General features: G+C 36.0%; 1 protein-coding gene across 1 annotated transcript; it reads right to left on the bottom strand.

Annotated features, from left to right (window-relative positions):
• Positions 1-14535: 14535 nt before the first annotated feature.
• On the bottom strand, positions 14536-17545 carry LOC111889829 (serine/threonine-protein kinase PBS1). Its single transcript, XM_023885982.3, has 5 exons — positions 17056-17545; positions 16424-16632; positions 15783-15972; positions 15319-15710; positions 14536-15254 (listed from the first exon to the last, which is right to left on the bottom strand). The coding sequence occupies exons 1-5, from the start codon at positions 17174-17176 to the stop codon at positions 14814-14816; spliced, it is 1353 nt and encodes a 450-aa protein (XP_023741750.1). The 5' UTR covers positions 17177-17545; the 3' UTR covers positions 14536-14813.
• Between the last annotated feature and the right edge of the window lie 8665 nt (positions 17546-26210).

Below are 26210 nucleotides of genomic sequence, written 5' to 3'. Positions count from 1 at the left end.
TCGTTCATAGGAGTGATTTTTAGGGGCATTCAAGCTTGTAGAAGGGTTCTAGGTTCCATTATAATCTTTAGGAGGGTGTAATGTCTCATTTGCACCCTTAATAAGGGTTTACGGTCTAAGGAGATACACTAGACCGTAAACACCTTTTGTTCATGAAAAAAAGAATGTTTTCAAGGCCTTAATCAAGTATCCTAACTAGATAACAAGTATAGAAGATAGATACTTACAATTTGGAAGAAAAGAAGGGTGTTTTCGGCCCAAAACACTAAAGTGTTCTTGATGTTCTTGAGGATCTTGAAGATCTAGACTCAAAATATGAGATTTGTGGATGAATTCAAGAGTGAATCAAGAAGAAGAGATGTATCAACTCCAAAAGGGAAGGAATCACTTACATTATTTGAAGTTTAGAAGAAAAACCCTTTGATACTTGAGAGAAAATTCGGAATTCTAGGCTTGAAATGGAAGAAATGATCAAAAATGATCATGAACTATATATATATATATATATATATATATATATATATATATATATATATATATATATATATATATATATATATATATAGGAGGGAGTTTACGGTCACCTTGACCGTAAGCTCTAATGTCCTGACCGTAAACTCCTTTTGAGGAGGTTTAAGGTTTGATAGATGGTTTGGAACTTTAACTGACGAATCCAAACACTGATTCCTTTGATGCACTAGTCTCAAAATACACAGAATAGACCCTAAATAGTGCTAAAAGATAGTAACACGGGTCTAACTTTGATAGATTTGAACGTTTATACAAGCTACAAATTTCAGGTTGTCACATCATCCCCCCGTTAGAGAGAATTTTGTCCCGAAATTAGAGTTTACGCAATTAAGTTAATTCAAATAACTAAGCGAAAAGATGAGGATATTTCAGTTTCATTTGATCCTCGCGCTCCCAAGTGAATTCATGTCCTCGCTTGGCGTTCCAGGGAACCTTCACTATCGGGATACAGCTTTACTTCGTTTGCTTGACCTCTCAGTCCATGATCTCTATTGGTTCTTCCATGAATTTGAGGCTCTTGTTGATCTCGATCTCCTCGAGTGGGATTACAAGAGTCTCGTCGGATAGGCACTTTTTCAAGTTCGAGACGTAGAAAGTAGAACGTACGTTACTTAGTTGGTGAGGTAGGTTGAGTTTGTAAGCTACAGGGCTGATTCTTGCGAGAATCTCGAAAGGCCCTACGTATCTTGGATTGAGCTTCCCACGCTTTCCGAAGCGTATCAAGCCCTTCCAGGGTGAGACTTTCAAAAGAACGTGGTGTTCCACCTGGAATTCCAAAGGTTTCCTTCGTTTGTCTGCGTAGCTTTTCTGTCGGTCTATAGAGGCTTTCAATCGTTCACGAATCTGAACAATCTTCTCTGTTGTTTCCCGAATGATCTCTGGACCTGTGAGAATGCTGTCACGAACTCGTCCTTTAGCTAACTGGGTGTCACCCACCTCATCCCAGCACAGAGGGGATCTGCACTTTCGGCCATAGAGGGCTTCTAATGGAGCATCCTTTATGCTCGTGTGATAACTATTGTTGTAGGAAAACTCGACAAGGGGAAAATAAGTATCCCATGCCTTCCCAAAGTCGATCACACAGGATCACAACATATCTTCCAAGGTTTGGATAGTTCTCTCACTTTGTCCATCGGTCTGCGGATGGTAGGTTGTACTCATGTCCAGCCTCGTTCTTAGGGAACTTTGTAGCGACTACCAGAACCTCGAAGTGAATCTACTATATCTATCAGAGATAATGGATATGGGAACACCGTGCAGTCGTACTATCTCTCTAATATAAGGTCTCGTGAGCTTCTCCATCTTGTCAGTTTCCTTGATTGGCAGGAAGTGTGCGGACTTGATTAACCTGTCAAAGATAACCCAAATGGTATCAAGTCCACCCGTTGTCTTAGGAAACTTGGTTATGAGGTCCATTGTGATTCGCTCCCATTTCCATTCCGGTATCTCCGGCTATTGAAGTAAACCTGATGGTTTCTGGTATTCGAACTTAACCTTGGCGCAAGTAAGGCATTTACTTACGAAGGTAGCAATCCTTGTTTTCATGTTAGGCCACCAGTATAACTTTTTAAGATCCAGATACATCTTATCTGAACCTGGGTGGACGGAACATCGAGTGTTGTGCGCTTCGGTCATGACCAAGTCTCTGAAGACACCGTGTTTCGTTGTCCAGATCCGATCCATGAAATATAAGGCTCCGCCACCCTTGACTTCCAAGTTCTTATCCATCCTCTTAGGGATTCACTCGCCGCATTTTCAAGTTTCAAAGTTTCGATCTGATCCTCCTTAATTTGTGTGGACAAGTGTGAATGGATAGTCATAGTCAATGATTTGACTCTACGACTAGAGTATTCTTTCCGACTTAGGGCGTCAGCTACTATGTTGGCCTTGCTGGGATGATAACGAATTTCGCATTCATAATCACTGAGTAGCTTGACCCACCGTTGTTGTCTCATGTTGAGCTCCTTCTGGTCAAATATATGTTGTAGGCTTTTTTGTTTTGTAAAGATAGTGCTCTTCGTACCGTATAGGTAGTGTCTCCAGATCTTCAAAGCAAACACAACTGCTCCTAACTCAAGATCATGCGTGGTGTAGTTGACCTCGTACGTCTTCAGCTGTCTTGAGGCGTAGGCAATGACCTTACCTCGTTGCATTAGAACACAACCGATCCCTTGATTGGATGCATCGCAATAGACCACGAAGTCTTCTATTCCTTCTGGGAGGGATAGTATCGGTGCGGTGCATAAGGCTCGTTTCAGTGTTTGGAACGCTTTCTCTTGTTTCTCTTCCCAGTCAAAGGCCACACCCTTCTAGGTCAAATTCGTAAGAGGTTTCGCAATTCGAGAGAAGTTCTGAATGAATCTGCGATAGTAGCCAACGAGGAGTAGAAATTGACGAAATTTTGTAGGCGTCTTCGGTGCTGACCAGTTCTCAATAGCTTTAATTTTGGAAGGGTCAACATGAATTCCTTCTTCACTAACAACGTGACCCAGAAATTTGATTCTTCAGATCCAAAACTCGCATTTAGAGAACTTCGTGTAGAGCTTCTCTGATCGTAATGTTTCCAAGATCTGACGTAGATGTTGACTATGCTCTTCCTTACTACGAGAGTAGATAAGTATGTCATCTATGAAGACGATGACGAACTGATCCAAGTAAGGACGACATACCCTATTCATTAAGTCCATGAATACTGCGGGCGCATTGGTCAATCCGAATGGCATCACTACGAACGCATAGTGTCCGGAACGAGTACGGAAGGCTGTCTTCGGAACATCCTCCTCAAGCACTCGTAACTGGTGATACCCAGATCTCAGATCTATCTTCAAAAAGTAATTCGCCCCTTGCAATTGGTTGAACAAACCATCTATGTGAGGCAGAGGATAACGATTCTTAACGGTAAGCTTGTTGAGTTCCCTGTAGTCGATGTACATACGAAACAATCTGTCTTTCTTTTTGACGAACAAGACCGGAGCTCCCCAGGGTGAGAAGCTTGGTCTTATAAAGCCCTTGCTGAGCAGTTCGTTAAGTTGACCGGACAGTTCTTGCATCTCTGCAGGTGCTAGATGATAGGGCGATTTGGCTACTAGGGTAGCCCCTGGGACTAAGTCGATTCTGAACTCAACTTGACGTTGTGGAGGTAATCCTGGGAGTTCTTCTGGAAAGATGTCGGGAAAATCGCGTACTACTTGGATGTTCTTAATTTCCTTCATCTCTTGGCTCACATCAACAACATGAGCAAGGAATACGCGACATTACTTTCGCAAGTACTTCTGGGCTTGAATACTCGAGATGATACGAAGGCTCGTGTCGAGTTTGTCACCATAGACTACTAGAGTTTCGCCAGATGGAAGATTAAGGCGAACAGCCTTTTCATAACACATGATGTCGGCATGATGTAGACTCAACCAATCCATGCCGATAATGACGTCGAAACTTTTAATTGAGACCGACATGAGGTCGATTGAAACTGAATGTCTATCTAGAGTTAGAGTACATCCTATGTATATACTGCTAGTGCTCTCAGTCTTCCCGTTAGCCATTTATACAGTGAATGGTTCTTTAAGTGTTCGTGATTTTTGTTTAAGTAAGTGAGCAAACTTTTGGTTCACAAAACTCCTCTCCGCTCCACTATCAAACAGAATGCATGAATAAGAGTTATTGAGGAGAAACGTACCAGTGACCACTGTGGGGCCGACAACTGCTTCCTCGTGGCCTATAGCCAACACTCTTCCTACTCCACAGGCATTCCCTGCCTTCGGGCAATTCCTTTTGTAGTGGCCCACTTCGCCACAACCGTAGCAAGCCTGGCCCACACCAGCGCTGAGGACTTGGTTGATTGGCCTTGCCGGAGATTTGCAGAAACGGGCAGTGTGCCCCTTCCTGTTGCAGATAGAACACTACATTTCCCGGCAGGCTCCAATGTGGTGGAAGTTGCATTTGTTGCACTTTGGCAAACTCTCCACATACTGCTTTACCAGAGTACCAGCGACAGGTACTATCGCAGTATGAACCGCCATGCCCTGCTGCTTTTTGGCAGCTTTTTGCTTCTTCTTGTCATCCCAGAATTTCTGCTTGTTGGTAGCGGCTTTGGAGGGTTTTGAGATGGCTAGGGTTGTTGTTATTGACGGGGTACGGACCCCATGGTCAATGAGCCGTTGTGCCAACCGCTTGGCACTATCGAATGTAATGGGGTTTGAAGCCAAGACATTCCCTTAGAATGGAGGCAGCAGTCCCCAGATGTACCTCTCTATTTTCTTTCCCTCCGTGTGAACCATGTTGGGACATATGGCCACCAGCTCGCAGAATCTGGAGGTATAGGAAACTATGTCGGAGCCCTTCATGGTTAGGCTCCATAGTTCTTGTTCTAGTTTCTGGATTTCGCCCCTCGGGCAGTATTCTTCAATCATGAGTTCTCTCAAAGCTTCCCAGCCCATAGAATTTGCCACTATTAGAGTTAGTGACTTGACATGGCTATTCCACCACATCAGGGCTTTTTCCTCGAAGGTGCAAGCAGCAAATTTGACTTTTCTCTCTTCTGGACATGAGCAGATCTCGAAAATCGACTCTCTCTTCTCGAACCATTGCGAGAGGGCAATGACTCCGCCAGTCCCTTTAAAGGACTTTGGCTTGTAGTTCGTAAAGTCCTTGTAGGAGCACTCTCTCGAGTGCACAAGGACATCACCTTGAGTAGAATGAATAGGTGTTCCACCTCCGCTGGTACTGGTAGAGTGATATTGAGCCATGGCTGTTGCCACAGCCGCAACTACTGCAGTATTTAGAGCTACCGTATCGATGTGTGAAGGAGGTGGTGGTGGTATTAGAGTTACCCGAGGATCGCGTCTCATTGATTGGCGTGGAGGCATCTTTTAACTAAAAGTTTACAAAGATGAAGATACTGGTAAAAATTTAATAAAGAGAAATGATGAGAGTGACCCATGGGCTAACTCTCCATAGCCCAACAACACAATTGAATATATGTTTGAATGTAGATCTAGTACTAAAAAGATGATAGCATTTGGATAATAATTTCCATGAGATTAGATATCTATCAATAATACTGGTATTACAGATGTAACAAGCTCGGGAAAAATGACCTAGAAGTAGGTCTTACATCAAACCAACATGGGAAAATTTTGACAGAACTACGACCTAACAAGACTTAATAGATTCAAAGTCTTCACATAGATAGGAAATTAAACTAGAATTTTTACATAGACTACGCTATATCCAAAAGAGAAAGTTGAGTAGGCTCTATCTATGACGAGAACCACTAGAATGAGTCCTTGATTCTGACAGATGGCGCTCCATGTTTCTCATGTACCTTTCAGTCATTGTTTGCCGAGCTCGAGGTTCCCTGACTTCAGTATGGGTTGCAGTAAGATCTCTCTACAGGGCTGCATTCTGATTCTGAGTCCTTTCATAAGCAGACTCCAGATAGCGAATGCGTACGGTATTAACTCCCGCATCGGCGTCAACTTCCATGATTCGGTTGATGGCCGCTCTACCTTGCTCATCACTACGGGCAATCCTGCAGATCAGTATAGGCAGGACTCTGTCTGCTGAGCCTCCCTCGTTCAATTTACAGAAGCTTCAATATTTGTTGTATGGTAAGGGTTGACCCTTTTCATGGCTCCATATGTTCAAGTTTGTTGCCCACAGAGGTGTGGGACCTTGAAATGCTGGACGAGGGTTAGCATTAGGGATTTGAGCCACTAGGGGTAGGTTATTGACTTCTGGTTCGGAGTCAGAATCCTCCGAGAAGCCTTCTGCGAGGTGATCATCCAAAGGGATTAGATGATTATCTTTTGGCTCTGCTTCGAGCCATCTAGCATTGCCTTGGTTTGGGAAGTATGGGTCGCCATGGGGATGGAATCCAGCCATGATATCTACGCGAGAAAAGGGGTATAAGAATCTTATAAAAATAGACGTACTACTTAAGATAGTTATAAGATGATCCCTACTAGTTACTTCAATACTTGCATAGTGAATACCAGTTACATGTAATTAAAACAGGATAGACCTTCGAATAAATGACCTAACTCCAAATCCACAACCAAACAAGGAACAGGAAGTAAAGCAAAGATCATATATTCTAAGTCTATGATATCCTAGTCACATATAACCTTAGTGTATCCACTTAGCAACTATTGACCTACTAATAAAGACCTTTTTAGTTCTCAAATAAGTAATTATAGTAACACAAAATACTCCTATAGTATTTTAGGTTTATGTTCTATTCTAATGTTTTCATTGTAGTAGTGTTGGTAAGTCCTTAGACTTGTTGCAACATCACAACCATTTTTAGGCACATGCTAGTCACTCCACGGAAAATATAGTTGATCAGGCTATATCACTCCCAGATTTGACTATATGTCTCTAAGCCTAATTGTGTTGCTCAACAATCGTAATACTTTTGTTATGTCCTAGTGACACTGATTTTAGTATGAATGCAAGTAGGTATACTTGGTTAAATATTTTATTATTTAAAAGTATAAACTCTTGGTCAGAGTATTTTAATCCCGTTGTGTTTATAGTTTGTATATCTTTTATGGGTTGATATACTCGATTCACTATAAACAATGCTCTCATACCAATCTATCGCATCCCAAAACCAGAACGGCAGAAACGTTCTGTGGCGGAGGACGTCATGTACAGTATCATAACAATGCAAATTAGTAAACAAGCAACAACATCATCCGTTGCATTAATAATATAATTTAATACAGGTGTGTTTTGTGAAGTTTATAAGACACCAAAAATGTAAGTTAAAATAAGAGATGAGTCTTGAACGAGCTCCATCTTCTCAAAACCTGGCATCGGTACCTGTCTACTGATGACCTAAGAATACAAGTTATTTTGAAAAAGTTAATCAACTTTAAAGTTGGTGAGTTCATAAGTATTTAGTGTCAATGTTTGTATAAGTTTACTGAAAATGTTTGTAAATGTTCAATGTAAATGTTCAATGTAAATGTTTGTAAGTGTTTGATGTATAAGTTTGTAAATGTTTGTAGTAAATGTTTGTATCTCCTAGAAAATCCTATATTTTCTACTAAACGTAGCCTTCTACCAAGGCATCAAATGTTTTGTATGTTTGTTTCTTGTAAAAGTGTATATTTTCCCAATTGTGACTATCATTAACCAAAAATATAGTTTTTACATTACCGTTTATGTGAGAGGATCACAATGTGAATGCAATGGGAAAATAATAAAGTATTGTAGTGTTGTATTATTGTAACTACTGATATACTAACTACCTTAAACTGGTTGTTAATTAAGCTATAATGTGATATGATTGTACCATACTATCGACTAAAAATACGACGATGAAAGACGTCAGAAGAAATGATATTTGGCACTCGTAGACTTGCAAGTCCCACTGTAGCGAACAACAAGGTGTAGGATAGTCAATCTAGTATAGATCTATACACAAATTCACGCTCTACCTCCAGGAGACTCTGGATACAAAACGAGCCATGGCAGGTGATGCCATGCCCCAAAACCGTGGCTCACATTTATGTTATAGTATTCTTGTATATGTATTGTATATACTATTGTAATGTATGTTCTCACTGTCTAGTATGTAGTATGTTCTCTTTGTTTCTCATCATAGTATGTTCTCTTGTATAGTGTATAGTATGTATTGTTTCTCGTTATAGTATTCTCTATTTGTTTCTCGTTATAATATGTATTGACTCATGTATGAACTGACACTTTGTATGTTTCATTGTACTCGAAATAGTGAATGGTGACTTCCTAAACTATACCTATTTTAGTTTACTAGTAGAGTTGTTTGTTTAACTGAGTGTATTGAATTGAGGCAAAAGCTTTTATGTCATATACATATATACATAATATATAACTAAGGATTAAACGACACTCGGACAAACAACAGGGTACTCTAAGTCCATAACCAAACAAGGAACATGAAATAAAGTGAGATATCAGTCCTAAGTCCTTCCAACCTTACTTATATAACTATACATGCATTAGACACGGTTTTGACAATATATAAGTTTAAAAGAGTTCAAGGAAAAGGTTTGGTATGTAATAACAAGTTTGATAAAGAGTTTAACATGTAAAAGAGTTTGATAAACATTTTGAAGTAGTTTGTTTGATAAAACAGCTAAAAGTATAGCAATTCCATTTGTTTGATAGTTATTAATCACATGTGATTGATATAATAACTATAATGTTTCAACTTGTATTCCCCCTCCCCCCCCCCCCCCATAAAAGCATTTAAAATCATTTAAAAAGGTAGATGAAGGGGTATGAACTCACTTGTAGTGAGTGATACGGAAGTATGTTTGGAAAAAGGATGTAGAGTGTCAGGTGAAACCTTGAGCACACAAAGATCCTAATAAACATATAATGACATGTATGTGTATTTGATTAGTGTATAAACAACTAATTATAAGGGATAACCCCCCAATATACTAGGAAACTCTTAGATTGAAGGGATACAATCACATATGATTGCACACTTAGGGTGTATGGCCACCCTAAAGAGTTTACGGTCCAAATGGCATGACCAAGTGAGTTTGCGGTCCAATGGTTTACGGTCCAGTGGGTTCACGGTCCCGTGTGTTTGCGGTCCAATGGTTTACCATCTCAGATCTTCTAGTTGATCTAACTTGATCGTCGGAGTCCGCTCCCGGGGCACAGTCCCTTAGACGGCTCTAACACATCTCTCTGATTGTGACTAGCAGATCTCCACCGCATCAGAAGACTAGAAGAGCCGCCGGAGGTCCATGTCGCATCAACGTACTTATCTAAGTGCTGACCAAGCCCTGGAATTATAACCAGAGCCTCCTGGAGGGAGAGCGTGACACTTGTGTATATATCTATACGGGACTGACAATCCCGCACATTAACTCTTAGCTATAGTTAGGCCGACAGTCCTGGGTGACAAATGTCGTACCGATTGCGATGCCTGCAGAACGCCGTGTTCAGGCCATCTTAGGTCATCAAGCATGGTTATGATAACTCATAATTTGGTATTGAACAATACAATTAGTGTATGAATAAGTAAACAACTTCACATAGTTTTATTAAAATAATAAAACTACAATACAATATTTCACAGTACAACTGGTGGATCCAGGCACACACTCACAGAATTTCATACAATTACAATTACAATTTACTAATTTCTTAATAGAGAGAAACTTACATTTTTAGGAAACATTTCTTTTATGGTTTTATGGGGATTAAAACTATATCATACTATTTTAGAGTACAACAACATTTACACATTCTGGTCTTAGGGTATTAAGACTACAAACACATTTACAATAGAAAATATTGGATTTTCTAGGAAAACATACTTACATTTTCAAGGAACAAATGACAGATTTCAATTACAAACATACTTATGAACTCACCAACTTAATTGTTAACACTCTTTTCAAAACTACTTGTATTCTCAGGAAATCGGTAAACAGGTATCCACACGTTTTTGAGAAGACGGTGCTTCATAGAGTCACGTCTTTTATTTTTTGCTATACATTTTGGTGTCAATATACATTGATTTGATCACGAATGTAAAACTATACTTTATCAATGTAATGGTTGTTGTACTTTGATTACTAGTATGCAATTGTTGTGATACTGAACATGACGTCATCCGCCCCCGAACGTTTTTGTTGTTCCGGTTTGGGGGTGTGACAAGAATAGACCCAGAGAAGCAGTTCCTTTCAAATATTTGAAAATTCTTTTGACTACCATGAGGTGTGATTCCTTGGGATTGGCTTCAAAAGCATGCACACATATATGTTGAAAACATGATGTATGGTCGACTAGTTGTAAGGTACAGTAATGATCCAATCATTCCTCTATAGTGCTTCTGATCTACAGATTTACCATCGAGGTCTGAATCAAGTTTGTAGGATGTAGACATTGGATTCATTGTAGTTGATGCGTTCTCCATGGAGTATCTCTTCAACAAGTTTTTGATGAACTTGCATAACTAGGAAGTAGTTGAGTTCACCCATCATACTCATTCTAAGTTTTCTTTTAATCAACTCATCAAACTCATCACTACGGTCCTTGCTGGTTGAACTGAATATGATGTCGTTGACGTAGATTTGCATAACGATCAGATAGTTGTTGTGGGTTTTCCTAAAGAGTGGGATCGATAGAACCTCGTTGAAATTTTGAATCTTCCAAGAATTTGGACAATGTTCCATACCATGCTCTTGGAGCTTGATTCAATCCATATACAACCTTTTGAAGCTTATAACAATGGCTAAGGAACTTTGGATCTTCGAATCCAGGAGGTTGTTGAACATATACATCCTTATCGATTTCGTCGTTTAAGAATGCACGCTGCACATCCATTTGGTAAACCATAAAGTTCTTGTGTGCAGTAAATGCCAATAAAATCCTAATGGCTTCTATTCTTGCAACAGATGCAAAGATTTCATCATAGTCTATGCCTTCTTGTTGCGAGTAGCCTTTGAAAACCAGTCTGACTTTGTTCCAGATGATGACTCCATCTTCATCACTCTTGTTTCTATAGACTCATCTTGAACCAAAAACTAATACTCCTTCTGGTGTTGGCACTAAGTCCCACACGTTGTTGCTAGGGGCAGAACACAACCATTACAACTCGGGGGCGAAACCTAAATTCTAAAACAAAACAAAACCATATAATTTAATATGGTTCAAAGTTATAATACATCAAACAATCAAAACAAGACAACTAATAAGATATATTCTTACATTGTTAATCAAAGTAGAACTTATTTTCTAGTTTATTATGTAATTGTATTTTAAAACAAAGCCTTACAAATACATGAATATGGATTTTGTATTTTTGACATGGTATCTTTTATATAACTTAAAACAAATAAATATTATTTGGTAATATATGGAAAGGTTTGTTGTTAATGAAATTATTTCAGTTTTTACTTAGCGGATTATTTGGATTTGGATTCATTAAATAGAGATGATTGTACATAAAAAAGTTGTAAATATATAATTTAAATCTTCAAATAAAATAATATAAGAAAACTAAGGTAACTCGTTTCAATACCCATCTTATTTGATACACTATATTCAACCACATTATTAATTCTATTAATTATATATCCTTTTCGTCGTAATCTTAAACCTCATTTAAAATTGATATACTCTTATCTAAAAGTAATGACAAGGTCAACACCATGTGAGTGGGATGAGTTATGGAATATATTTTCTAAAGTATCTGAGAATTATTATGATTAACAGTAGATGGAAAAGAGTTTTATACAAAAGGAATTGTTTACTACATATATATATATATATATATATATATATATATATATATATATATATATATATATATATACATAGAAGGATAAAAAGTTGGGGGGCCATGGCCTCCCCCAGCTCATCTTGTGTTCCGCCACTGGTTGTTGCGTTCAAATTCATCTAACTCTTCTTGCATTGCTTTTACCCAATATGCATCTTGTAGAGCCTCTTTGATTCCTTTGGGCTATATCATGGATATAAAGCTTGCGTATAGACATTCATTCTTGGTTGCTAAACGAGTCACTACTCCAAAATCTAGATCACCTATGATTTGTTCGGTTGGATGATCATTTGTTCATTTTGTGAGACGAGTTTCCTTAAGAATTTAAGGAGTGTAAACTGTCTCATATTGTTCTCTTGGACGAGGTGGGTAGTCAGAAGTGAATGTTCCTTCAAAAATATCGTCTTGAAAGCGTCTGGAACTACCTGAAATAGGTGGTTCCCCCTCAACTGTTGCATGCTTAAATTCAGCAGATGGAGTGGATGTGAAGGAACTTGAAGGAATGGAACCAGTCGAGTGGGGTTCCCTCTGAAACCATGGACTGGATGGTTGGGAGGATTTTAAAGTACCTTTAAAAATGGAACCATCCAAAGGTGGTTCCTCCTTAAAAGATGCAATGATTGGTGTTATGACTGGACCATATTGATGATGGGAGGTTGGGGTAGATAGTTCAGAAGATTCTAAAGGACTTTTAGGAATATAATCATTCAAAGATGGTTCCCCCTCAACCTGAGCTTTGGTAGAACTGGAGTCTTTTGATGGTTGATGAGGTTGAGAGACATCAGGAGAAGCTTTTTTGTGAGCTTTTTTGATTCTATGGAAGAGGCTTGAGTTGGAAAGAGGAATTTGAAATCTACTTCAATAGCATGAACTGGAGTAGAAGCATTAGCAGGTGATGGGTGGTTCATTTTATCAAATGGTACTACCATTTGAGGACCAAAGTGGTTTGGATCCAGAACCCTCACATAGCTTTCATCAAATGTGACATCACTACTTTCCTCTATCACCCTAGTTCGCTTGTTCAAAACTTTATAGGTTGCAGCATAAAGGCAATATCCAAGAAAGATACCTTCATAAGCCTTGGGTACAAATTTTCCTAATTGATCCCTATTGTTCTTGATGTAGTAACGACAACCAAATATGTGAAAGAATTTGACGTTGGGCTTCCTATTGTTCATTGCTTCACAAGCAGTGACTTCAAGCCTGTTGTTGATTAGGGATATGTTTTGAGTGAAACGAGCGGCTGTAGGGCTTCGGCTTAGAAGTGTTGCGGTAGGTTTGCAAACATCAACATGGATCGAGCAGTTTCACAAAGTGGTCGGTTCTTCCTTTCAACTATATCATTCTGTTGTGGAGTGTAGGGTGCCGAAAAGTTGTGCTCAATGCCTTTGGATACAAGAAAGTTATCTAAGGCGTTGTTCTTGAATTCGCCACCATTGTCACTTCTCAGCCTTCTAAGTGGTTTGCCTACCCTAACTTCTATGTAGTGAATGAAGTTAATTAGCACATTGGTGGTTTCAGATTTGGTTTGCCGAAAGTACACCCAAGTGATTTTGGTATGGTCATCAACATCACAAGAATGTATTTCTTACCACTTAAGAGTTGTGTTTTTGAGGTAAGCCTCTTCATTGTATTCATGGGTCGAAGGCACCAATATCGGCCCACTGGATTATGTTTGTAAGATGCTAGTTGTCTATGTGATACTTGTGTGTTTTGTATGTTGGGCATGACCCATTATGCGAGTTAGGGCGAGGCCCGTCATGTGAGTTAGGGCGAGTCCCGTTATACTCATTGGGTAGGGCTTGTTGCTTGTATGTTATGTGGTATTTTGAGGAACTCACTAAGCTTTGTGTTTACGGTTTATGTTTGAAATGTTTTCAGGTACTTCAGGTTCGAAGGGGAAGGGCCCGATGTGATCGCACAGCATCCACCCGCTTTCCGCATTTTATGATTTTATGATTATACTCTGATAACTATTTCTACATTGTCGTAATTTGATGGTTTTAAAATAAATTATTGATAGTTTTGGTTGACTTAAAAATAAAAAAAATTACTTAGTATTTTTGTGGTTGTTACAAAGGGAATGAGAGCTAGGGTTTGTCTAAGGTATAAGGGTGTTGTAGACAGGTAATGAACTCTATAATGAATTAGATGGGTTTAAATATGAAGTAAACCCTAAAAGAATCATGAGCTTGGGCCAGAACAGCTGTCACGTCGTGGAAATCCTTGGTCACGCCACGGCGGTCCAATAAAACACGAGATCCATCTAATCATTGCCATTGCATAGAGTTTCATCCAAAACTTCATCTATGGGCTTTGCATTCCTGCTTTCATTCAAATCAACCTAACATTAACAGCACCTTCGGGCTTGATTTTCCATTACCATTAGACTTGGTAAAAGCTACGGGCTTGATTTTCCATTACCATTAGACTTGGTAAAAGCTACTAACTGTGACGAACAAACTTAAACCGCATAAAATTTCCCCTTATAAATAATAAATAAGTTGACCAATAATCCCTATATCTTTAATTGCCACAGAAACAACCACGCAATGACAAGATTCTAATGTTTAGTTTTACATTTTAATGAATGCATTAACCGTTTAGCAATGAAATTCCAAAAATAGTAGCTCTAAAACCCTTTCACTCATTATTAACCGGGTATAAAATGGAAAAATTATGCGATACGCCATTTATACACAAGAAAAAAATTAAGACAAAACCATAACTGTTTTGTACTCCTTTTAAGAAAATCAAGAAATCCATGACAATCCAACCTAATTTTTGTTTGATTTCTGTTTCTTGTATTTTTTTTTTCCAGGAATTTCGCACTCATTGTTGTGATCACTAAATTATACAATATTACTGCCAATGTCGGGAATGACAGGATGGAATATGAGGTTTTTAAAAAAGTATATAGCAGTTTGTAGTAGTAGTACATATAAAGATACTACTAGTACTAGGCAATAGGCAATAATAGTAGGCATTGTCAATTGTTGGCATCGAAGGCAGCTTGAGCAGTTTGCCTTCTTTTTTCCACCCACATCTTTGCTTCAGCAACAGCCCTTTCTCTATTCAGCATCTTTGCAGATTCCTTAGGAGATTCTTCTTTCTCTGATCCAACTTCCAAAGCCAAATCCCATCTGCTACGCCCTGAGGCTCCAGCCTGTTGTTCTTCAGTATTAGTTGATAAAATCCTTGCATTTGTTTCAGGTTTAGGCCTGGGTTGATCATAGCCCTGGTGTTGGTTTGCAAGATAAGACAAAGCAGTGACAACATCTCCAATAAGAGGGCGAGCAGCAGCCTGTTCTTGAATGCACATGGATGCAACCGCAAGAGCCTGATACAGCCCCCTCATTGGGTATCGACCCTCCAGCCGTGGGTCCACCAATGATGTGAACTTTCTTCTGTCATTGAACAAAGGCCGGGCCTGCACAAAATTCATACATTATATTATTTTTTTTTTATTATTATAAAATTAATTTATTATTTACCCATGTGACGAGGTTCTGTTGTCCGTGTGGTTGAGTGCTGTCGATGGCCTTGCGACCGGTGATAAGCTCTAAAAATACGACACCGAAGCTGTAGACGTCGGATTTGACCGTGAGTTGACCGGTCATGGCATACTCTGGAGCACAATAACCGTATGTGCCCATGACCCGCGTGGAGACATGAGATTTGTCTCCGGTGGGGCCCAGTTTGGCCAGCCCAAAATCAGAGAGCTTCGGCTGAAATCCCTGGTCCAGCAAAATGTTGGACGACTTGAAGTCCCTGTAAATCACGGGAGGGTTGGCTTTGTCATGAAGAAACTCCAAACCTTTCGCTGCTCCTGCAGCTATCTTCATTCGCGTGTTCCAATCCAATGCTTCTCTATCAGCCGGAACATCTGTCAACCAACTTACTTATATTTCTATTTTCTAATCATGGACATTGATTTGTATGTAATTATATTCATTACCATGAAGGTGATCTTCTAATGATCCCAACGCCATGAATTCATAAACAAGAAGTCTCTGCTCACCATCCGCACAGTAACCAATCAAATTCACCAGATTCGGATGATGTAAAAGGCTCAGCATAAGAACTTCCACTAGAAATTCACGGTTACCTTGGACTCCGTTTCTATCCAGTTGTTTAACAGCTACAACCTGTCATTCTCAAAATTCAATAACTACTTCTTTCAACCTATAATAATATAATCATTTATGTTTATCAACACACACACACACACACATGGAAATAATAATAGTGTTTGTTTATTCCATAATGGATAGGCATGCACATTCAACCGGTGATGGTGTTTATGTTCTCATCAATCTAGTTCTAACTTCTAAGTAGATATATATATACTGACTGTGACTGTTACCTTTTAATTAGAAATAGGAAGCACTAGGTTGTTGCAATATAAAGATATAATCCAGTACCATTAATGAACTAGATTTATTCTGCTGGATACGTGATGCTATCTATGCGTTCTTTAATTACACGGGTTTTCTCAAAGCATAATTTTGACATCATTAAATCATTCACAATAATGTTGATGCATAGATACTATTAGATATGCCTGCATAAGCAACCAGGTTAATCAAATATCCATACCTGACCACTACCCTGAAGATGCCCTCTATATACACAGCCAAAGCCTCCCTCCCCTAAGAAGCAATCGGGCCTGAAATTGTTTGTTGCAGCTGCAAGTTCACGGAAAGTGAAGGTTTGAGCAGCAATTTGAGCATCTGGTGAATCTTTAGGCCCTGATGACTCCCTCCGTAGGCTTACATTATTGTTTCTAGACTTGAGTCTATCAACCCCTGCCAAATCAATTTTATAGCATTTCAAAATCACTTCCCCATATATTATCTATTACACAATTCCATCCAAATACAAAACATCTATGTGTCTGTCCCTGTACAGTATCACTACAATTACTTATAAATTCTTGTGTTTCATCGCTTGATTACGCCAATTTATACAGCCATCAATCACAAAAGTAGCAATTCATTGTAATGATGGTGGGAAAATGAAAAAAAAAAAAAGAAAAGACATTCAATCATAAGAAACTTATATCATGATTAGATGGGGTCATATTACAAGGAGAAAATCAATATAAACAAATCTGAAGCAATAATTAATCATAATCACATAACAAAATAGAGGGATCAGATCAAACAAGTAGAATTAGTATATGTTCACTTCAATTCATGAACATGAATTTCTAACACAAACACACTTACCGGAAGATAATCTGGATATGTTTGTAGGCGCAGATGGGTGGACTTCATGACGATCAGCCCTAACTTTCTGAGGATTCAGTTTCTCCTCTTCCCTCGAATCAAAACAAGGAAAGCAACCCATTAATCTTTTACAAAAACTGTTTCCTTTTTCCCCAAAAATAAAAATGAAAAGGGGACTTTTTCAATCAAATCGTTAAGTTCGAGATACCAAATGCATAACAACTCAACTTAATCTAACAACACGAATAAAATCAAAACCCCATATCAAAAAAAAATTCTAGTTCTTAATATAAATGATCAAAATTGGATAAAATCAAGGAATGAAGATAGCATAACAGGGTGAGGTAGAAACGAAACGCTATTTTGTAGGGAGAAACTATAAAATATTTGTTTTAAGACTAAAGAGATAACTGATAGATAGCGTGTGTTTAGAAAGAAAGCCGGCTTGTGAGTCTTCCTGTGAGATTCCAGCTTTTAGTTTACACTATTTTTTCAAATTTCTTAACATTCCAATCAAATTTGTAAGATATATATGAAATTGGTAAAAAATGTACCGAAAGAAAAATCTTTAAATTTAGGTTTTATAATTGAGTTAGATTTATCATTATTTTGTTTCGATTAAGTCATAATCACCGTTAATTATATTCATTTTGACAGATTTACATGTAAACGGTCATCAAGAAAATATAAGAGCTTTTTCACAAATAAATCCAAAAATATAAGGATTATTTTTAAAGGTCATACTAATGAGAAGGTATGTTATTACATTTACTATTTTCTCTTGATGATAATATTCTTCTTTGGTTTATTTGTTGCTGATGGATTCATTACATGTGGTTCAAAAACTAATAAGGTATTATGTCTATGCCCTATTTTTGTTTATCATTTTGAGAATTTGAAATTTTAATGGAATGGTGATTTCAATTAATTGTCACATGTTTGTAGGTGTTTGCTTATTATCGACCATTGCATATACATATCACTTCCCACAAGTTTTGGTCTATTGATCCTATTCTGGAAAATATACTGAAAACGAAAGCATTCAGTTTGTTTCAAGCGTTTGTTGGAGACAAAAATCAGACATGGTGGTTGTTGCCTCAAACTATTGCAATGTTTTTTTTTAGATAAAGTTTTGAAAAAAATTACTCCTTTTAATTTTGAACTTTTGGAGTTTCATTTGTCACAAATTTTTGAGACAAGAGAAGACTAGAGACGACTCAGAGGGGGGGGGGGGGGTGGGGGGGGGGGGGGGTTGACTTTGCTTGCGACTTCATTTTGTCAAACTATAAGTTATTTGCCTTATTTGGGATAATATCAGGAGAGAAGTTCGTATAAGTCCCTGCATTTGACTCTGAGGGTTTACCGGTATGTTGTCTATTCATCTCTTAATTTGAACGTAGATATTTGGATTTGATATTTTTGTAATTGAATGATGTCATTTTCTAAAGTAGATTTACAATTAGTTAAGTATAGTCTAATTCGCAAATTAGATGTAACCAATGCATTTGGGATAATCAAATAGAGGTGATGAGTGGTCATATTTGTATCTTCCCATATATAAATCAGAAATTGATTTTGCTTATAGGATATCAAGAAAGAGAGATGACAACTTACTGATGAAGGCAAAACTTATGCTGCTAATGGAAATAGAAATAAATGGCTTTAAATGGGAAACTCTGGTGTTGGGAAAAGTTGCATTGTTCTTTGCTTTCTTCGTGGTCAGTTTGATCCAACATATAAGATTTTATATTAAAGTTTTCATATAGTTTTTCCATTTAAATATTTGATTTGATATGTTTTTATCATGCTATTCACTTGAATTTACCACTTTACTATTTATCTGATTAGGTGACATTTCTACATTTGGGGATGTACGTGTGAATTTACATGTATAGGTGTGTGAATCAGTTTGTATATATGGATTACTAAACAATCAATCTAAATTTGTTTCATTAAATTTTGATTGTTTGGGTTGAAGGATAACTTTTTTGTTTATTTGGCTTACCTGGTAGAACATCTACCATGTAAGGATGAATTTGATATATGGTTAATTGTACTTTATGATAAACTAAACTCATGTTCACATGGTATAACTTTTGGAACCATGCAGATCATTAGTACATGGCAAAAAAAGAAAAAACCGGTCCTATCGAATCTAATGATTTTGAAAAAGGATTTCGGACCCATGCGGAGCATGGGTCCTTTTCCTAGTTATACATTAATCTTATTATATTTTTTTTTGATAGATAATATATATTATAAAAATAGTTTTTTTTCTTTTGAAAATAATCATTTTTATAATATTTTTATCTAACGGATTGTATTATCTTACAATAATCTTATGATGTTTTCTTTGTCTGAAAGATAATATTTATTATAAAATTTTTTTTTTCTTAATAACCATTTTTTATAATATTTATGTTTAACATATCAGTATCTTACATTAATCTTATCGTATTTTCATTGTAATAATATATATTATGAAATGTTTTTTCTTTAATAAATAACCGTTTTTATAAGATTAATGTAAGATGACAATTTGTTAGACAAAAATGTTATAAAAACGGTTATTTTTAGAAGAAAAAAACTATTTCATAATATATATATATATATATATATATATATATATATATATATATATATATATATATTATCTATCAGATAAATAATATATATCATAAGACTAATGTAAGATAATAAAAATCGTTAGATAGAAATATAATAAAAATGATTCTTGTTAGAAGACAAAAAATTATTTTCATAATAGATATTATTTGTCAGATAAAGAAAATATTATAAGATTATTAATGTAAGATAATACTAAAAAATATTAGACAAAATCGCAAAAATGGTCCCTGTGGTATGTATTTTTTTGGGGTTTTAGTCAAAATCATGACTTTTTTGGATTGGTGGTCCTTTTGAAGTAGTTTCGTTGCGTTTTTGGTCCCTTAGTAAACTGAAATGACTGTAATGCCCTTGGGGTATTTATTTTTCATTTTTCTTTCATTCTTTTAAAATCTAATTGTTTTCTATTTATTTTAATAATTAAAAAAGTGGGGCCACCTCTCTCTCTCTCTCTCTCTCTCTCTCTCTCTCTTTCTTTCTCTCTCTCTCTCTCTTTCTCTCTCTCTCTCTCTCCCTCTCTCTCGCTCTCTCCGTTATCATCCCACACTGATGAACCCAAATCCGATGAGGTAGTGTCGAAATATGATCAAGGAAAAAGCCATGATTCAAAAGACACAAAGATGAACTATTATTCAACATACATACATTGATAAACCCTGAAAAAAAATCCTAAGTTCTCAGATCCGAAAAACATATTCATCGCACAACACATCGTTCAACAAGCTGCACACATCGATTCAACTTGTTATGAGGTTTCACAGACTGATGAACTTGATTCAACACACACACATACATGCTAATGAAACCAAATATCAAACACCGGACCGACCTGTTGCACCTACGATCAGACACATCACACCATTCTTTCACCTTCATCTCCCAACAGTTCTCCACCCCTGTACAAACCACTTTTGGAATTGATTTTTCTAGATACAAAAAGGGGAAACATCACAGGTTTGGCCTAAAATCAAAATAAAACCTGTTGTAGAGCTGGTGAGTTCCCCACCCACATTGGTTAGTCTTTGGTTAAAGATGCACAATGCTCCAACACCTGCACCCGTAATGGCGTCATCATGTGTTCCCATCGAATGTCCTGGGTTGAGCATCGATTCCCCTTCTCTGTTCAAGTTCTAAAAAACGTAACAAAAAACTTCTCCAGGTTGCAGTGGATTTGGGGTTTGTTTACAAGAGTCAAGAACACGAACCGGGTTGCGGGAGCTATATTGATGAATTCCAAGCAAAAATAGTTGTGTTTTCCAAAGTTTGTCATTGGTGCCTGATGGAGAGAAATCGGTGAGTTCATGTGAGGATTTAGGGAAAAGAGGGGAAGGAGCATGCCTATTGGCGGCGATGAGAGGGAAAACGGGTTAGGGCAAAGAAGGGAAGGAGCAGGCGGCGACGGTGCAGGAGGAGGAAGTAGACGACAGTCGTGTGGTGAGGGGAGGAAGGAAGAATCATCGACGATGATGGGTTATTCAAGGGTGAAGATCATCAAAAACATTGCGTCTTCAGTGGTTTATTTGAGAGGGTCGATTAGAACAAAGGAGAGAGAGAGAGAGAGAGAGAGATGTAGGCCCAAATTAATTAATTAATTTCTTTTTCATTTAAATTAGGTAAAAAAACACAAAACAATATATCAGAAGGGCATTTAAGTCATTTTAATTTTACGAGGGACCAAATTTACATACAAATATGGTCAAAAGGACCACTAATCCAAAAAAGTCGAGGTTTGGACTAAAACCCCAAAAAATTGCATACCACATGGACCATTTTTGCAATTTTGTCAAAATATTATAAGATTAATATAAGATAATACAATCTATTTGACAAAACTATTATAAACACGGTTATTTAATAAGAAAATAAAATTATTTGCAGATATCCTCTAAAGAAAAAAGAAAATATCATAAGATTAATATAAAATAATACAACTCATTCGACATAAAAATTAATTTTATAATAGATATTATTTGTCAAACGAAGAAAATATCATAAGTAATGTAAGATAATACAAAAAAAAATATTAGATTAAAATAAAATAATACAATCATTTTGACAAAACTATTATAAAACGATTATATTTAGAAGAAAAAATATATTTTCATAATAGATATCCAGACAAAGAAAATATTATAAAATTAATATAAGATAATACAATCCGTTAGACAAAAAAATCTACCAAAGTAATATTTAAAAAAAATGAAAACTAATATAGTTTTTTTAAAATCCTTATATATTTTTTTCTTTCGCGAAAAGTTTTTTATATTTTGTTGGTGACTGGTTTACCGTCAGTTTACTGGTAAAAGGATCAAAATGAATACAATTTACGGTTTTTGGGACTTAATTGACTTAAAAATAAAAATAAATATTAAATCGATTATAATACCAAGCATAAGGAATTTTCACTATACTTTCCTAAAACCATTTTTGATTTTTTAAGATTGAATCGACATAGTAAAATGCTATCAAAACTATTTTAAAACAAAAAAAAACATTATATTCATCAATTGACTATTCAATTTAACAATAAATAATAGTAAATATTAAAAATATATTTATCAAATACTTCATATAACTGTAAGTGAATAAACAATTCCAAAAAGATTTTTACATGCTAGTATTCGATTTACTTAGCTAATCCAACATAAAATATTAGATTTAAAAAAAAAATAAAGAATAACAATCATATGATCTTACAATCAATCGTATGATCTTACAATTCGATCATTCGATCATATTTTAAGCTTACCCAAAAACAACTCACATATGATCATGATCAATTTATATAGGTGATATTGTAGGATTGTACAATCCTACGATTATGATCACGGTTTATATGGAGGTTCAAACAAGAACAATATACAATCATGATTTTAATCTCAATATATATATATATATATATATATATATATATATATATATATATATATATATATATATATATAATTAGGTTCATATGTTCCCAATAAATATTGTATGTCTCTAACAACCGATCAGAATTAAACAAAAGTAAATTCAATAATAAATAATAAAAATGGTGTAACAGTAATATTTGTTACACTTAATTATGGTGAATATTTAAAACATTTAATATACATTAAATCAGAGAAATTAGTTTTTGATCTGTATAAAAGCACCCATCGACCCCTTTTATCATCATCCAGCAGCTTCCTTCATTCCCTACCTATGGCGCCCTCTTCTTTCATTTCCCACCTCGGCGCTACCCTCTCCAACTGAAGATGGCATCACTAAATCCAAGCTTCTATCGAGGTCCACCTTCTTAATTTCTCAAATTTAACGGAAGGAAACCCTAACTCCAAAGATCATGATCAACAAACTAATCTACAACTGTTAAACGAAAAAGGTGCTTCCAAAATCCAATTCATCAACGCTAAATCCAATGCTTATAACCCTATTTGCATCAGAATCACCTGTTCCATTCCCAAAGATACTCTACTCATTCCCCCCCCCCCCCCTCTCTGATTTATTTTAAAGGCTCTGTAATTTGGATTATTATTATGTCAGGTATTATTACTCCTGGTAGATCTTGATTTTTGATATTGGGTTGAGTTCATAAAAATAGATTTCGGCTTCTTATTTTTTTTTTGTTTTTTGGATGTCTACATAATTTGTTTTTCATTATTTGCCTTATCGTTGATTATTTATTCATTGGCTTGCCTGATGTATTTCATACCTACAATATTAGATTGACAAAACCCTCAAAATTAGATTGATGTGCCTTCCCATTTCTGATGTATTTCATACTTACAATATTCTGTCATAATTTATTTTTCATAATTTTTATGCCCTCTAAATGTTCGATGAAATGCCTATAAGACCCCATTTTTTCATTGCAGCTTTAGGATTACATTCTATTGTGTTAGGGTGCAAAGTTCTCCTTGGATGTGGCTTATCCTCTTGTATGTGTAAATAGGTTGAGTCTTTCCTATAAATAGGAAGTGAGTGACCCCTATTTAGTTAAAAACTTGTAAGATCCATTTTGTAAGTGTTAGTTTAGTGAGAGAATATTCAAACCCACTTGTACTCTTACTATTCTAATGGAGCTTAAATGATTTTATTTACTCCGTGTGTTCTTGATGTTTGAATGATTCACTAGATCTTTTTAGTTCCGCATATGTCATCATAATCAGGATCACTATAATTGGTATCAAAGCGGATGTTCTTGAAATTCTCAAGAATTAATCCATAACGATTACATGATTTGAGTGAATCTTCATTGTTGTGGGTTCTTCATCTTTGAGAAAGTATTTGTTCTAGAAATCGAATTTATTCCTTGATTTGATTTAAAATTCGAGTTTCTCTCTCTAGAATACATGTTTGGTTCACTTTCTCTCTTTATAGATTTCATTCATAATCACGTTCCCTCTCTAGAAATTTTCAAGTTCTTGTGATCATGGTGTATTTGGCTTATGATTCTTGGATCGTGATGATTGAAGATGTCAAATACAAAGTTAATGAGAAATAATTTTATGGGTTATTGTTGAAAGGCGGGTTGATTTCATGAGAAACTGTGATTTCTTATGGAGGATTGAAAGATGATCAAGGAAAGTTGATATTTCAACCTCTTAATACGATTGAATCTTTGACTCAAATTTTCATGAATATGTTATCTTGGAGTGCTAATCAAAAGGAAGGAAAAGAAAGAGATTTATTCGATAAGTAATATGTTTCTCTTATTGAAGACCTAAATGATCTTCATGCTCTTAAGTTTGTTGAATTTCAAGAAAGGGGAATTCAATGTGATTTTGATGAGGATGTGAAATTTTTTCATTCAATTGGAGTTCAAACCGATGAATGCGTGAATTCTTGTGATTCATTTGAGGGAATGGTGACTTATCGAAATCATTTAATCCAAGAAGTTCAAATGTATCAAACTCCAAAAGATTTGATTCAAACTTGCAAAGTTGAAGTTGTCGAGAATGAAGTTGTTCTTGAATTCAAATCTTCAAGATCCAAGAAGATGAAAAGGAAGAAAAAGAAGAAGAAGATCAAAAGCAAGAATAATTGGGTTTCTTCACAAAAATCTTCAAAAGCTATCATGAATCCGAAATCTATGAAAAACATTTGGGTTCCAAACCAACAATCATCAAATGTTGCAATGAATTTGAATTCAAAACCCAAAAGTGTTGATGGTTCTTATGAAGATGATGATAGATCGTTGAAGAACATGAAGAACGGTTTGTACAACACACATTGTGGGTGATATAATGGGAAGATTGGAAACTTTCTTGTTTCAACAAAAGAACCAAGATCTTCAATGATTGATTTGTGTGTTGCAAATGGAAAAAGAATCGTCAAGAAGGTTTCTCACATTCTCAAATGGATTCCGAAAAATTCATGTTGAGATTGAAGATGAATGATCAAGGTTTTTCTCAAAATTCTAATTCAATCATTTTTTAAATCGTGCTTTTCGTTTTTGATTGTCATCATTTTGATTTGTTGGATCTATTTCGTTTCAACGCCATTGATGATCCAATATATTTTTTCTTAGATCAAGCCCAAATCTCAACAAAATTTATAAGCCTTTTATTGTTAATTTCAAGCCCAAACAAAAATGAATCCATTAATGTTCATGTTTTATTTCTTTCTAATCTCAAATACTATTCATCAATCCATCGAGCCCATCTTGATTAATTCAGATATTGTTCATTCCTTAAGCTAAAATCAATTTTGTCACATATCTTCATTTCTCGCATATGTTTTCTATTCAAATCTAAATCTAATATCAATTTGTGCAAAGTAGAGTCAAATATGAGTTTGATTAGTGTTAATTTGAGTCGGAAATCGATTTTGACAATTTTAATTATAGTGTCGAACATGATTTTGGATGGTATTGAGTTGGTTTTGAAATCGATATTGACTGGTTCGATTTGAAGTTGAAATCTCTTGAATGATGGTTTGAAATCGATATTGTTGTTTGAGTTAAGTATCAACTGCTATTGAATTTGAGTTCAAGTCGACTGGATCGAACTTAATGTTTTTATGCAGTTCGATTTCAATGGTCAAACAATAAGTCAAAATTGGTGCTTTTAAAAAATCAGAAATGAAATTGGATTTCAAAGTCAGATGGTGTTGATTAGGAATATGTTTGATGGAGTCATTTGAGGGTCGAACATATTTGATTTTGGTCTTTCGCATCCTAGTATTCTTTGCCTTGAAATTGAATGTGTACTGGACATCGAACTGGGAAGAAAATAGTTGACTTTGATGTGTCGATGTCTAAATTAGAGTTCGATGTGTGAATGCGATTTTGGGTTTGTAGGTCAAACAGCCTTCGCTGTGTTGTTTTGGAGTCGAAGTCTTGAGGTATCAAAATCGTTCGTTTTGAAGGCTTCAATTTGGGTTCAATAGAGGTGATGTCGAACACACCTTCGCTCTTTGTATTATTCAGTGAACACAACTAGAAACGAAGTGAAGAAGAAAGAAATATGTTTGCTTCGCATCCTTGAACTTTCAATGAAGTGGCATTTTTACCCATTTTTACATTGGAGTAAAGTTTTGTGAAGAAT

Source organism: Lactuca sativa, chromosome 4, assembly GCF_002870075.4.
Source record: "Lactuca sativa cultivar Salinas chromosome 4, Lsat_Salinas_v11, whole genome shotgun sequence".
In the NCBI taxonomy this organism is placed as follows: domain Eukaryota; kingdom Viridiplantae; phylum Streptophyta; class Magnoliopsida; order Asterales; family Asteraceae; genus Lactuca; species Lactuca sativa.
The sequence above is the reverse complement of the archived record's forward strand: the minus strand, read 5'-3'. Positions and strand labels throughout refer to the sequence as shown.

Excerpts from the sequence above, each read along its gene's own strand:
- LOC111889829 (XM_023885982.3), bottom strand. The coding sequence starts at position 17,176 with ATGGGTTGCTTTCCTTGTTTTGATTCGAGGGAAGAGGAGAAACTGAAT. Across the intron at positions 15,973-16,423 it reads ATCTTCAGGGTAGTGGTCAG|GTTGTAGCTGTTAAACAACT; the intron begins GTATGGATATTT and ends TGAGAATGACAG. Across the intron at positions 15,255-15,318 it reads AACAGAACCTCGTCACATGG|GCCCGGCCTTTGTTCAATGA; the intron begins GTAAATAATAAA and ends AATTTTGTGCAG.